The following is a 15065-nucleotide window of genomic DNA, read 5'->3' on the forward strand; positions in this document are numbered from 1 at the left end:
TACATTATATTCTCAAGAGAATAGTTTTCCGGTAAGTATTATGACCTAAATATGCACTATAAAACAGTCTATATAACAAAAGTCTATACTGAAGAGGTACTAACTGTTTTTCCAGTTACGCAGTTGTGGTGCAGCTTTAGCTGGAGAGCTGTAAAGGAACAAGTTCTCTGTTGAAGTAAGCAGAAGATAAAGAATGCGGAACTGAAGTTCAGGAGTAAACGTTTCCGACCGGATGACAATTTCGTTGGACAGCATTCTGTTTATACCACTACAACGTGGGACACAGTGACAGAACTTTTATGGCAGGGGAGTAAAAGTCATTAATATCTGTTTGTACGCGTATGAAAATGGGGAAAAAGCGCCCCAACGAAGACTCGGAGGAGTCAAACACTCCGGTGAAAAAAGAAGTTCCGGAGTTCAATGGGACTGCGTTTAAAACCATGCTGAAAGACCCCAGCACAGCCATGAAGGGTGAGTGTATATGTTACAGTATGTTACACACATCCCACAGAAGTGGTACATATTAGTGACTTATTTATGTATCTGTTCTTTTGTGTAGTCCGTATTTGATCAATCACCATCTTTCCTGTCTGCAGTGTTCTCCTGTTTGCCTTTGGTTCATTCACCTTTTTTTCTCACCTGCAGGACTGGAGACATTCATATCAACAGCTAAGAAGCTGCCGTGCTCTGACCTGTATGATGTGGTTGAAGGTTATATTAAAATCTCTATGGAGTGTGCAGAGATATTCAAATTGCTAGAGGGAGAGAAAGCATGTAGAGAGTGAGGTAAGCTGAGGTACTTTTTGCACTGGATGGGACTTACTGTTCTTCTTCTTTTTTTTTACCATCTAATGTTCTAATCAAATCTTTCTTCTGATCAGATGATGCTGATCTTTGAGAGCCTGGAGATTATCCTTCTAAGGACAGCCAGTGACTTGTCCCACTTCAACATGGTTGGCAATGCGATTGTGAAAAAGACTGTTTCTAGCTACATGAAACTTCTGCAGGGATCTTTCCATTCAGAAAATCACAGGTTGGTGTTATGACCTCCGTACAAGGCTTCAAGTGTCAGACCTCAGCACAGTTAATCTGCCCATGGCCCTAATGTTGTGTTTTCTGTTGTGCACAGGTTTGTCCGTCAGTGCCTCAGTCTTCTGTCCGCCTTGGTGTCTCAGGGCCCAGAAGCTGCCAGAGAGGTTCTAAGTCACGTTTACATCAATAAAGCTCTGTCTGGACTGGCAAAGAGAAAGGATAAGAGGGTGTGTTGAAGAAATGTTTCAGTTTTCAGCATGTGTTGGAGTTTTTGGGTTCTGTAGATATGTATGCTTACATTCTTCTCTGTAAATTCTCCAGGGAAGACCTGATGTCCGCATGGCTTTTATCCAGTTTGTGCTGTCCTTTTTGGTGTCTGGAGATAATGCTACAGTTGGACAAATATTAGAAAGCAAAGGTAATCATTTTATTGATTCTAATTTACACAGCATACTTTTATCTCCAGTGTGTTGATGACATGTTCATTTGGTGTGTGTCAGAACTCCTGCCAGAGATCCTGAGTACTGGTCTGAAGGAGGACAGGATGTCCATAGTCAATCTGATTCTGTCCACACTGAAGACTAGAGTAAGTGCCCAGCAGCTCACACTTTCCATTTAAAATCAATTTATGGATTTGATCTTTATATGTGTTTTTATTTGTCTTGCTGCAGGTGGTACTAAACAAGGCCATAAGTAAAACACAGAAAGTGCGTTTTTTCACACCTGCTATGTTGGCCAACATAGCGTCTCTGTATAAGTGGAATGGGATTGTGGATGCAACCACTGATGATAACAGAGTGAGTTGTTTGCTTGTGTCTGTTTTCCAAATTTGCTTTTCTACCTTCTTCCACCTGTAGGTCTAAATTTTCCTTATTTTTTAAAGATGGTTGAGAACTCAGAGCATGCTGGGATATCTGTCATCCGGGAACTTGTTCACAGTTTCCTTCTTGACCTGTGTTGCTCTCGTAAGCATGGTATCAGCTTTCATGATGCCAGCTTTGGCACAGCTGGCAGGTAAGTTATCAGTGGGTCAAGTTTACCTTGTACTCTTCTGGAAAGTCCTCATGCTGATCATAGGATTTTACTTTTTTACAGAGCTGGTAACATTGTCTTACTTCAGTTCTTGGTGGGGCTGAAGCAGGCCACAGAGGACGAATTGGTGGCGGAGCTGGTTGTGAATGTGTTAAAAGTTAGCCCTGATGTGCTGGCCAGGTACTTTCAAGAGACTCAGTATTCATATACACCTCGGCCCAAAAGTGCTTGGCAGGAGAATGTCAAGTTACTTAAAAAGGTAATGCTTGCAAGTAGATTTGCTTTTATGAGGCTTCTCACGTGTTTGCTCATATCCAGCTTGTCTGTTGAAAACAATGAATAAAAAATCCTATCTGAATCCATCCATCAGATCTATGAAGGCCAGCCAGAGATGTCCGCAGTCTTCCAAACATGTGAAGTCATCCCTCTCCCTCGCCTGCTGTCCATGATTATGGTGATATCTCTTCCTCCGGTCTGTAACAAGGCCTTCTTCACACAGGGCCTTAGTGTAAGTGACTGCGTCTCATAAGAGAAATGTATCAGTGCTTTAGCTGCAGTACCACAAAACACTAATAAAAATGACAGTTCTTGTCATATATTTTCCAAATATCTCCTCTTGTATCCAACAGCTTGCCAACACAACAGTGCAGCTCACAACTCTGTCCATGATAAATTTCATCTTGAAAAAAGCCAGCAAGAATATGGAGTACCTTTTGGATAAGTCTGAGTCACACAGCTCAGATATGTACACTCCTGACATGATGGGGGAATTGGTGCAGCAGTACAGGGAAACACTCAGCAAGGTAAGCTCAGAAACGGGCTGTCTTAATACTCACCAACAGTAATAACGCACCATTAAATAACTTTTCATGCTCTGTTCCAGATTTTGCCCGATATGACGAGTATAGTTGCACAATGGCAGTCACTTAGCAAGAAGGAAAAAATTAATGGTGAAGAAAAAAAGACCAAAACTCAAGGGAGTGCTGCACAAACAGATGATAAAAACGAAATGCCTGGTAATAACATTTACAGAATAAGTATAGTGGTCCTATGATACAAAGTGGATGACTAGCAAAGACATTTGATTTATTATGTTTTTTTTTATGTTGAGCAGTTGCCGAGACAGCTGAGCTAATCCTGCTGAAGGCTCTGATTCTTCAGGTCATATGTCTTTACCAGAAAGTAGTGCCACATCTGGTGAACCAGTGCAAATTTGACTTCAGCAAGCTCCTTAAAGGTGATGTTTTTTTCAATCGTGCTGGTCATACACAAGTTATGTGTTTTGAGTTATAATGCTGGTGGTTCTTCAACAAAGCCTTTAAAGCTGATTGTTTTTACCTCTCCAGGGATTGTGTCAGAGAAAGGAATAAGGGAAGAAGTTCCCCCCGTTTTGCAGTATCAGATACTGCAGTTGGCCTTAGATCTCCCTGCAAGCAAGTTCTCCTGGTTCCGCATACAGGTGAAGAAGTTACAGCGTTGGTTTTATTTCACTATTTAGACCTATTTTTTTTTAATGGTTGTTGTTTAGATGGTGTTACGTTGTAATCAGTGTTGTGTCTAATTTGCATTGCTTTTCTTTCCAGGATGTTGCAGATACAGAATCATCATCTGGAGAGAAGTCAGTACTTTACCTGCTTCTCAAGATGTTTGTCAGCACCAGCAGCAGCCACCTGAGAACTTCCACACGGATGCTGGTTCTAAAAGTACTTCCTAACTTCTCCTCTCTGCATTTGCTTTCAGCTTGCACTATATGTGAGACATATCGATATAGATATAACAAATCTTCCAACCAGGCAGATATGAAACGTGATAATTGTTTACCACTAATTTACACCACATTAGTTCACTTTGGCAAACAGACTCTAAGTGGGATTTTTTTTCACTATACATTAGAAAGACGTATCATCAACAAAAATTAAATTCAGTTCATTTACACTTTTTGATATATTTGTTTTAGAAGTTGAAAGAATAAAAATACAGCTTGGAGAATGTATTGTATCATCTGAAGTCACAACCTAATTTCAAGAGGATATGTTAGCAGTTCTTTGGCTACATCAGGCAAAAGTTCAGTCATACATTACAGAAAAGTAACTTTCATGTTACTTGAAAGAGCTTCATGCATAATGATTCTGTGGTAAAACTGCATATTTATGAAGTTAATGAAGTGAGAGCAGTGTTTGCAAAAGTATGTTAATATTTAACTGCACAAGTTTCTCCCAACAGTATTGCTAAAACTCAGTTTTGGAGAACAAAAAGTGATTTGTGAGTGTTTTGTATTTCCTGCCTTGTATTTAGGTGCTAAAGGACAGTGGGGTGTTTGAGTACACCTGGACTGAGCTTGAGCTCTGGCTTGACCAGCTGGCCAGAGTTGAGGCAAACCAGCAAGAAACTGTCATCCAGTTTTTAGAGAGGGTAAGCCCATCTATGTAACATATTTGTTTAAATCTCAACATTTCTATCTATTATACTACTGTTGGTTAGACAAAATAAGTCATTTGGAATCATGACATAGTAGTTATGATTGATAATAAATTCCTGGTCTCTTTCTCTAGGTGTTGGTGAAACTGGTGTGCAACTCTTACACATATACAGATAAGGTTGCCAGCCTGGTCCAGGAGGCAGCATATCTGCAAGCTAACCTGAGTAGCCAGGAGGGCGATGCTGCCAGTACCCCAGTCTCACACATAGATGGTGAGAATTTAAAGAGTCAGGGAGAGATGACATGTCTGTCAAAACTTTTTTACAATCTAACAATGTCTTCTAGATGTCGTAGACATGCTGGATGTCATTATGGAGGGTAATGAAGATGAGATGGAGGATTTTGGGCCATCTCTGAGTGAAGACCTCATTATCCAGACCTTTCCCTTCAGTGTGATGGTACCCGCTGCTCTGGAAGCCCGAAACAAACTGCCAGCAGACAAGGGTAAAGCACTTCTGCCTCAACTGCGATGAATAGTAAAATGTTGAGTGTGGAACCATAGGGGTGGAAAACTCATTGTTTTTTCAAGTTGGTGTCACTAAGTGTTCAAATGTACACATAAAATGCAAAATTGTAGTAGAATTGATGCACATCTAAAAACATTCAATGTGCAGCTTGACAATTTATCATTTGCTGCATCAAAAAACTAATTGTGTGGTATGTTGTTAACCATCTGTCTTTTTCTTTACTCAGGGGTGGTATATGAGTACTTGTCTGCGGTGCTTTCAGATGTTCTGCACTGTCAGAGAGAGCCGCTCCCCCTCTGTCTGGCACTGCTGCAGTATGATAAAGAGCTTGTATCCTCAGAACTCTCTGCTTCTCCTCATCCCTCCATCGTAAACCTTCATCAGTATTACTGCAGATGGCTACCACAGCAATGCCGGGAAGAAGTGGTTAGTTTTTGATGGAGGCGAAAGACTGGTTAACTGAATGAGTGACATTGTTATAATGTCTTTATATAGGAACTAACAGCGCTCTCTTTTTGCAGTTCAAGTCCCCTGAATCCCATTCAGAGGGATTGCCAACACCCACTTCATTCACTGCACTGATGAAAGCTACATATAGCCAAGGACTGGGCACATTGCTTGAGGACAACTTCAGGAAGACTGTTGAAGAAACTCTAGCTTCCATGTCGATGGCTGAGTTTCCAGTAGCAGTCAAGCAGATCTTACTCTACATAAAATCAACAGTGGAAAACCATGGCACAGTAAGAGCACAACGCAAGCTAACTACTCAGTAAATTACTAATGTATAAAAATATACACATCACATCATGTCCTTCTGCACAGTTCTCCAAAGATATAGGAACTGCAGCTCTGAAGACCTTAATGGGAATACTGCAGGATTTGGTGACCAAGCTCCAAGGATTTCAGGAGACCACAAACTCTGAGCCAGCAGCAGAGAACTCCCAAGAAGGATCAGACCTCTTCCTGGAAATCAACCAGTCTTCCACAGTAGAAGCCAATAAAGAGCAGGTTGGGAAAAAGTTCAGCTTTTACAGTGACTTTTATTTAATAGATGTTGTTGTAACTATGACTAATATTATCAGGTTTAATACTACTACTATTTTTAGAATAACTTATTATAATATGACTTTCTCTATGTTTAGATCCTTCTTTCTGCACTTGGCTCCATCTTCAAGCATCCATGTTTGGAGCAGTGGTTTCTGGCTCTGGAGCTTGGTGCTTTGCCTCCTCACACGCTGAACCCTGTTAGACTAAAGCACATGTGTGCTCAGCTGAATGATGACATTCTGGCCTTGCTGAGGACCAGCACCCCTGCTCTTAGTGATATGGGACACCTGGAGCTTATTTGTAGCTACATGGACGCTATAGAGAAAGCTGTGCTCAAGGAACTGATGGAGAGGGGCTCCCAGGCTGCAAATAAACAGTCTAGACCTTTCAAGGCCCTCCTGTCTCTGCACAGCTACATGGACCCCTGTAATCTGAGGGAGGTGGTCTCTAAATTGCTACTCCTGCCCCAGGAGAGCCTAATCTCCCCCAACAGTGAGGGCACAAATGCTGAGCTTAGTGTCTATGGTCATGCAGCAGTGCAGATCCTCACAGAGGCTAAAGCTAACTCTTCCCAGGACCACAGCATCTTTCTGTCTCTGGCACACCTCCACGGCCTGGGGACCCTGCTGCTGTCGTGCTCCAGCCCTGCGTTGGAGGCCTTCCTGCAGCAGACTCTGTCTAGTGAGCCAGGCAGTGCCAAGCTCATCCACACAGAAGTGCTGCTGCACTGTCTCCAGTGCCCTCTCCCAGATACTCAGGCCATCAGCTCTCTGCTGCTGCGGAACTGCTCCACGCACCGGCTCTGTTTTGAGGTGTGGTGCCTAGAGCCAGCAAACATGGAGAAGATCTCAGACCAAACAGAAACATTCCTTCCAGTAATAAACACCTACCTGCAGGTGGCAAGTAGAGAGGATCCAGCCAGTCCCAAAGATGGTTTGTACTAACACAAGTTCTCTATTGTCTTAAAGCATATATCACCAGGATTTATGTCACTATTTTTTTAAGTATTTTTGTACATTAATTTAAATGCTCTTTTATAGTGCAAAAAGAAGTTTTAAAGGCCTTGAAGCAAGCACTGCTTACCAAATTATCCCAGCGTGTTCTGGGAAACCTGACGGAAGACTCCGGAGCCCAACTTACTGAAACGCTAGCCGGTCTGATCAAGCTCTCTGCAAACATCAAGGACACCAGAGACTTGATTAATAATCTGCCAAATGCTCTTCAAAAAGTGGACAGTTTTGAAAGGTATTACTTGATTCTTAATACTATGAGTAAACTATCTATATAAGAAATTATTAGCTGATAATTATTTACTAATTGCCAAAGTGTTTTCTCTTCCAGATGGCAACTTGTAGATGTTATCACAGAGAAACTGGCTGATTGCCCAGCAGAACAAGAAAGCTGGAGTCAGTCTGTCACCACTGCTGCCCTCAAGTGTCTCATCGCCACTTACAGTCACTGCAAAGATCAGGCTACTTCCCCTTCAGAGCAGGAGCAGAACATCCTGGAAAGACTGCAACTACTCCTAGTGGGTTTATGTTCCTCACAAATAATGCACATGTTTAGTTTTTACTTTCATGCATTTCATATTTTATCTTCTTTAAACAGACATCAGCTGAAGACATCACTGCGTCTGAATGGAACAGTTTTGTCAAGAATGGACTGAAGTAAGCTATTTGTATATTTCCATTCTCCTAGATGTTTATTCACATCAGATTACTTTTTTCCTGCGCAATAACCTAAAATATATTTGTCTACTGTAGATATCGCTACAGAGATCACCACTTTCTGAACACATTGAGCAAACTGTTGGAAGTGATGTATGGTAGCAGTGAAGTCCAGAAGGATCTGATACCTTTATCCACCCTTCACATGATGACCAGCAGCCATTCTCTGTTCCTGCCCACCATGTTAGACTCTGATGAAGAGCCTAGCAGGTGTCAGGCTAAAGGTACATATGGAGTAGAAAAGAACGGAGAAAAACATTAAATTACAAACATAAAACCTTATCCCTCAATTGTTTATTTCATTACTGAACACAAACACACACTTATTTTGTTTCTCATTTCAGAAGCGCTAGTGTCCCTACTTCTCTGTTTGGTGAAGAAATGCCCTGCAGTCTGTAACATCAATCATTTTGTTGTACTCTTGGGAGCATATGGAGTTACATTGAGTACTTCAGGTAAAACAGGAAATCTAAGTATGTTTGTGTTTGTGCGTGTGTTGTCTTTCTTTCCTCTTACATCTTGTTTTGGTTTGCAGATCAGAAACTGTTACTGCTTATGCAGGAATATGAAAGAAACAATGTCAGTCTGCTGACATTTCAGTAAGTTACATTCATACTTATGTTCTACATGCAACAAGTGCACTTGTTATGTGAAAACAGTGAATATGTGTTTTTAACCACAGATCCTTCTTGTGGGGCCCAGCTGCTGTGGAGCATCACAAGACCAGGAAAAGCCTGGGAGCTTCCCTGTGGAAGCAGGCGAGCTCAGATGACCTGTTGGCCCTGCTGAATACTGACAGGATGCTCCAAACTATTGCACACTTTCCCCAGCAACGCAGAATCATCCTGCAGGTTGATATTTTATTTCATATTTACTTTCCAAAACAGGATTTTTATAAGAAATTATCTGAAAGGTTACCTTGTTTTCTCAAATTACTTTGGTGATGCCAAGCCATTTACAGAGAGGAAATAGTTTCATGTGTATTTTTTCAATGCTTTGAGTATTACAAATTAAATTCCATCCACCTCCATTGTAATCAGGTGGTTGCAGAAAAAGAGATGGATATCTAAAAAGGGAGAGAGAAGTGTGAAAATATGTTTTTTGTTATTTGGATGATCCTTTAATATCTATTTTTTTCTCATATATAGGATGTTAAGGAGCCGCTGTACAGTAACAATGCTGTAAAGGACCTTGGGAATTTATATGATCCCTGTTTTCTTATGCCTCTGTTCAGCACCATACTGGGGCCAGGTGAATATATTTAATTGCTGTTGTCATTGGTCCTAATCAGTTAAGGTTATCACTGCTTTATTTCTGTTTTTATTTTCTCTTTTTTTCTGTGTGACAGAGTGTGTGATTGACTGCCTCAAGTTTGTATCCAGCCACGCCCTTGGAGTAACTGTAATGGCTCTAAGTAGCTACGACCCAAAAGTGAGAGCCGCAGCGTATCATGTGCTGAGCTGCTTCTACCAACACCTGGAGGGGGCTCGAATCAGAGAGAAGAGACAGGTAAAATAACAAGGAGGTGGTGTGTGAGTATTTAAACATTATGTGGAAGTCGCATCCAGAAAACACTGATGGGTTTGTTTTTATCCAACAGCTGCTGTACTTGATGGATACAGTGAAGAATGGAATCCGACAGCAGAATCAAAGACTTCCATTTGTACTGACCACTTACATCACCAAAGTGGCTCAGCAGATGCTCAAACCTGGTGTGTAACTCTGAAAGTTTGTCCCTGACCTGATTTGACTCAAAGTGTTTCCATAAGGATTTTATTATTTGTCGGTGTTGAAATGTTATTCTTTTTGTTCTTCTTTATTTGTTTAAATTCTACATACAGTATACATTTTACCATTGCCTGCTGCAAGAATAACCAACTTTGCCCTCTCCTCTTTTACCCTTTTCCTTGTTTTTACTGATTTCCCAGAGGACCACATGTATGTGGTGTTAAACAGGTTTCTGCTGTCCCATCAGAGTTTGGACTTCAGAAGAGTCCCTGAGTTCTTCAAGCTGTTCTATGGCTTTGACTTGGATGTAAAGTATTATATAAACTGCTGAAAACATTGTTTTTGTTTTCTTCTACTTCAAGTTATTAATCATTATTGGTGAATTTTACCCTGAAAAAATAAATGACTGTTCAAATAAACTCTGCTTATGTCAACAACATTTAACCTTCATCTGTTGCTTTTGCCCAGCTCAGATCTTTTTTTAGCCTGATGTTATCTGTTTCCATGAAGGGGTGTTAACCGTGGGAGACTGACTTGTCTTTTTCTTTTTTTTGCTGTAGCAAAAAATGGAACGTGAGTGGATCTTGAGTGTGCTGGAGGAAGGGATAAGTGATGGACACTGCTATGAATTGTGTGAACAACAAGGCATCTTTCAGACCCTTTTAGGCTTCAGCAGCAGCCCCCTGTGTGATGAAAACTCCCAGGTATACACTGTGGGAATCACAATGATGCAACACATTGATGCTCTGAATGCACTTCATAAGAAAAACAAATAAACAGAGTTATGTCTAATTTGCATTTATCTCACATGTGTCTCTCTAGGCACAGATTATCAGGGTGTTGTGCCAGGCTGCTCGTGTCACCAGAGCGGCTTATAACCTCACCAAGAGCTGTGGACTACTAACCTGGATCATACAGGTGGTTGAAAAAAGGTAAGCTTGGGAGTAAAGTCCAGCCTTAACTTTGAATCTTGGACTGAAGAGATTACTGTAGTAACATGATGATAATGTCACATCCGTCACCACTCATTATCCTCCTCAGGAATCTAGACCAGCAGCTGCTCAGTGCCATCATAAACCTGCTCCATGCGCTGTGGTTCACTAACCTTGGGCAGAAGGAAAAGCAGGTGGATAGAGCAAAAGCCTCCTCCTCCACAGAGGAGAAACCACAGGGCTCAGTGAAGTGTCTCCCACTTGCACTCATCAGTGAATTCCTGTGTGTGGCATTAACTATCAGCAAATACCTGAGGTAAAACTTTTAAGTCACTCCTACGACTCTTGAGCCAAAACATTTTAATCTTAATGTGTACTAAAAAGTTAAGACCTTAACCAAAACCAACACATAATAAATGTTAACTGTATTATGGTCAATGATGTCAGTGTTTCTTTGATCTCCTCCTGTCAGGTTGCGTGTGAAGGCAGCTCAGCTCAGCCTGTTTCTACAGACTCTTTGCTCTATACTGAAGCATCGTGTTACAGCTCATAATGTAAACAAGCAGGCTGACTGGCTAACACTCCACCCACAGCCTCTCTCATGTACCGAAGTCCTCTCTCTGCTTCTCTGCTGGTCCTCCCTGTCTCGCAACACAGCACTCCTTACCCAAATACAAGCCTTGTCTGAAAAGCACAAAGTGAAGGAATTGCTGGGTGAGTGCCATTATCATTCAACTAGTTCTCTCATACCGAAAAGCTTGTACAAATGTACAGATGAACAATTGTCATGGTTGTCTTTCTGCCAAAGGGGTGGACAAAATACTGTTAACACATAACAGAAAAGGAGACAATGAGTATTGTTAACACTGCTGCTATGGTGGGACATAATGAGTTGAATGCTAATTGTCAGATTAAGTTTTGCAGTAAGCCTTTTGATATATGAGGTTTCAAAGGAACAGGAGACAATGAAGCCAAAAAGGCCAAATTGATGCGTGCAGGAGAGTTACAAACATTCCAAAATGGTAACATGCCAAACTTAGAGCATCTTCAAAGAGATATAGCAAGTGGAAACTCACCAACATGGACATGACAGATATATACAGTGTATAGTTGTTAACATATACTACTAATTAGCATGAAACCCTAATATGACCCACCTCATAGCAATGTTTGCAATGGATTTTGTCTACACTATTCCTCAGACAGGTCTTTTCTGCCTAACTAACAAAATAAGTGACCTAATTATTTAACTGCTGACTATAAATTGTAGATGCTGCGGATGGGAAAACAATTTTTCTTATATATTTTCTAATATATTATTTCTCACTGATATATAGCCAAACAGCAGGTCCTGGTTCACAATGAATTACATTCTGTTTAAATTCTGCTTTGTTGATGCTATGAGGCATTCAACATTTAAAAAAATATATATAGAGCCAAAAAAGCTGACATTAATTCCCACAAATGATGATTAATATTTTATACTGAGGGCCAACAATGAAGCCAAGCCTGTTAGAAAGTTTGCACCCTGCAAGACTGTAACATTGTAATCACACCAGTTCCTGGCAATACCTGTTCCAGGGTGTCTGCTCAGTTGCTGACCCTGTGTTCTCTTCTCTGTAGGGAAATGAATAGAAATGAGGCTTATAAAGAATCACGTTGTTACATGTGATGACATTACATGCTGTTTTTCAATTACAAACACTGGAGGATTTAGATCTTGTTCTGTGTCACAGTATCTAAATCATTCCTTGTATCTTTAATAGCATAAACATAGTTTTGTTCATCTTCCTCCTCAGGGATGGGAAAGGATAAGACCCGAGGTAAAGGCTCCTTTTCCAAGGCCCGAAAAGAGAACCTGGCAGAGGATGCTGAGACCAAGAAACAAGAAGAGAGTCTCCTGACAGAGTGTAAATCTTACCTCAGCAGTATCTTTGTTCACTGGGAGCCTGTGTGTCCCTTATCTGAACCCCAGCTGGCTCAGGCAAGAGACAAACTGGATCCCAGTCGGTTGGCCAGTGATACTGCGCACCTGCTCACCAAGTGGTCCCTGAGGTGCTTGGTGGAGGACTCGTATGATGAAAACAGAACAAAAGAATTCTTGCACTGGGTCGAAAAGGCTGTGATAAAACACAGGGACATTGCGGTTGTTGTGTTACTCGATCCTGGCTTGAAAGCGGACCTCCTTCGACTCCACCATCAGGCCTTTGAAGCTCAGTGTCACTCCAACATTTCAGGAAGAGTGGAAACCTTCCAGCTGTTTACCAACATAATGATGCAGTTACTGGAGACCCAAGGCCACCTTCCAGAGCTGCATCAGGCAGTCGTCTCTGCCTGCCTGCCAGAAGCCACACATGATCAGTCTAGACGTGGTAAGAGTCAGCCACCTTATTCACAGAAATGTCTACATCAGTACTGTGACAATACTGTAAGAACACTGTACCTCACTTAAAAACACACTTTTCCAGTTTGTACTACAAAAATATCTAATTGTTGTATTGACACACCGGAGTCACATAGAGGTGCCCAAACTTTTGACTAAATATAATGGGGATACCATCAAGTGATATATGGTATACAGGGTAGTTTATTTTGTCATTATACAACATTAGCTTGCACAACAAAAAGTGTAAATTCCTTTATGCTACACACACAGAGATTGTAACAGATAATTCAATTAGGATTAGGAATAAAGTATTTTTTTTTTTTTTTTATTAAAATAACATTTAAAGAAATATTGACTTTGTCCAATTCAGCAGTGGGCTATGAAAGTGAATACATGGACATTGTTTTGCAACATTTATTGTAGTTCTCATCAAGGTGGTCCTTGTGTAAATTAATGCAATCAGTTGTTTTGCTTTAACATATTACTAGAATTTAATAATAGAGAACTATATGTGCCACATTGCAAAAAGCATGGAGGAGAAACTTGATTTTGACAGCTTTTCAGGCATGTGAGAGATATTTTAATGGTCTTAGATTTTTAATCTAATTTGACTCACATAGTACAAAGAATATTAAGTAAAATATTAGAAACATAAACTCTGTGGAGATGCATGTTTATTTTTCTATGTCAGTATCTGGAAAGCCAGATAATAATCCTGTGGGAGTGGCCGTCAAGGAGATGACTGTAAATGAATTAAGCTTCTTGTTTTCTCTTTCTTTCCAGAAGCAGGATTGTTCCTGTTGTCACTGTACATCCATGAGTTGTGGAGTGGAGCCACATCAGCAGACCTGTTCCTGTCTCATGTCAGTTTGGTGACCAGAACCAAGTGTAAGAGACAGAAAGCATCCAAATCATCACTGACTCAAACAGCCATCAGAACCATCTGTAATGACATCATCATTATGAAGAGTTAGACATCTGAACACTGCGGTGTTCTTTGACTTAATTACAAGAAAGCTTGTTGTCGTTAATTTTGCTCCTTTGTTTCGTTCTTGTAAAAAGACTGAAGATATTTTGTAAAACCCTTTCTTATAAAATGTTGAGATACAAATGTGTTATGAGTTTAAGAATGTTTTTTTTTTAACATATGGTTCCTGTATTACGTATTTTTAAAACTGTGTGTAATTCTATGTGAACATTTGGGGATTTGGAACACAAAAGTTTTTTTTGGACTAAATTAAAGAAATTTGAATCGGTGCAGTAAAGTTGCCTTTAGTTTTTCCCAATATTTTATTATTTATTCAAATAATATTAAATAAGAGCAAGAGCATATACCACACCATAAATAAATGGTAAAAAAAAAAGATATATACAAAGCAAGAAAGCAACACGAAATAACCACAAAACGGCAATGTAAAATCTGTTCAGACAAGAACAAAAAAACACATTAGTCCAAGTAAGTGTCCAATACCAGTATTCTGTCCTCAAAGTTTCCAGTTCAAGAAAGAAAATACCTTTGACAATAAATTAACACTCTACGTGGAAATGGTCTGTGAGTGGCTTCCAAATGTGGAGAAATGACCGATCATGACCTTTAAGTACAGAACTAATCCTCTCTGGTAATACATTAAGATCTCTCACAAACTGACAGAAGGAGGGGTTTCCATGCTCCATTTCAGCAGAATAAATTTTCTTGCCAAAAACAATTTATCCAGCAATTTGGCTTTCAGAGAGGGAAGTGACACATCTTTAGGGAATGTTATATTGAGTTTTCTGCAATCTATTACAAGTAAACACTATGTTGAAACAGTAAACAGCTTTTTTCCAGTCCTCCTCTATGTCATTACATTAAAATTCCCTAATCCATTTATGTTGGTGGTTGTACAAGCTGGTTAAGAAGGTAGAAGGAAGAATTGAATGTGAAGAGTTCTTCCAGTTCAAAACAAAAGATATAGGGACTGGGTTTGGGATATTCGGTGAAGGGAGAGTATGTGCATTAATAAAGTGACAAATTTGCAAATACCCCCCAAAAGTGTTCCTTAAGTTGCAGAAAGACATAAGAGTTGACCCTCCAAAAGATCTCTAATAACCTCAATACCCGGAAAAGCCAGTATTTCCTGTGTTCTCCTTGTACTTTAAACATCTAGGACAGGGTTCATATGTACACACACTGCCAGTTAAATCACATTGTTGCACAACATTTTGTGTAATGGTAATGGTGGCCTTGCATCTCCC

The 15065-nt window shown here is 40.3% G+C and overlaps 1 protein-coding gene across 1 annotated transcript; it reads left to right on the forward strand.

Annotated features, from left to right (window-relative positions):
* Positions 1–236: 236 nt before the first annotated feature.
* urb1 (URB1 ribosome biogenesis homolog) lies at positions 237–14087 on the forward strand. Its single transcript, XM_051397689.1, is given in 40 exon segments — positions 237–471; positions 646–773; positions 775–786; positions 882–1033; positions 1130–1259; positions 1354–1450; positions 1533–1618; positions 1704–1829; positions 1916–2046; positions 2128–2323; positions 2435–2572; positions 2694–2867; positions 2948–3080; positions 3179–3301; positions 3411–3523; positions 3648–3767; positions 4360–4476; positions 4617–4755; positions 4829–4987; positions 5237–5436; positions 5532–5750; positions 5833–6018; positions 6153–6990; positions 7098–7302; positions 7399–7585; positions 7666–7724; positions 7821–8008; positions 8129–8239; positions 8320–8383; positions 8467–8635; positions 8933–9035; positions 9133–9293; positions 9385–9496; positions 9713–9819; positions 10073–10216; positions 10335–10444; positions 10554–10760; positions 10917–11158; positions 12244–12816; positions 13614–14087. Coding segments are annotated over 40 exon segments (6780 nt in total). The 5' UTR covers positions 237–341; the 3' UTR covers positions 13805–14087.
* Positions 14088–15065: the final 978 nt, after the last annotated feature.

Source organism: Dicentrarchus labrax, unplaced genomic scaffold (assembly GCF_905237075.1).
Source record: "Dicentrarchus labrax unplaced genomic scaffold, dlabrax2021, whole genome shotgun sequence".
NCBI lineage: Eukaryota > Metazoa > Chordata > Actinopteri > Moronidae > Dicentrarchus > Dicentrarchus labrax.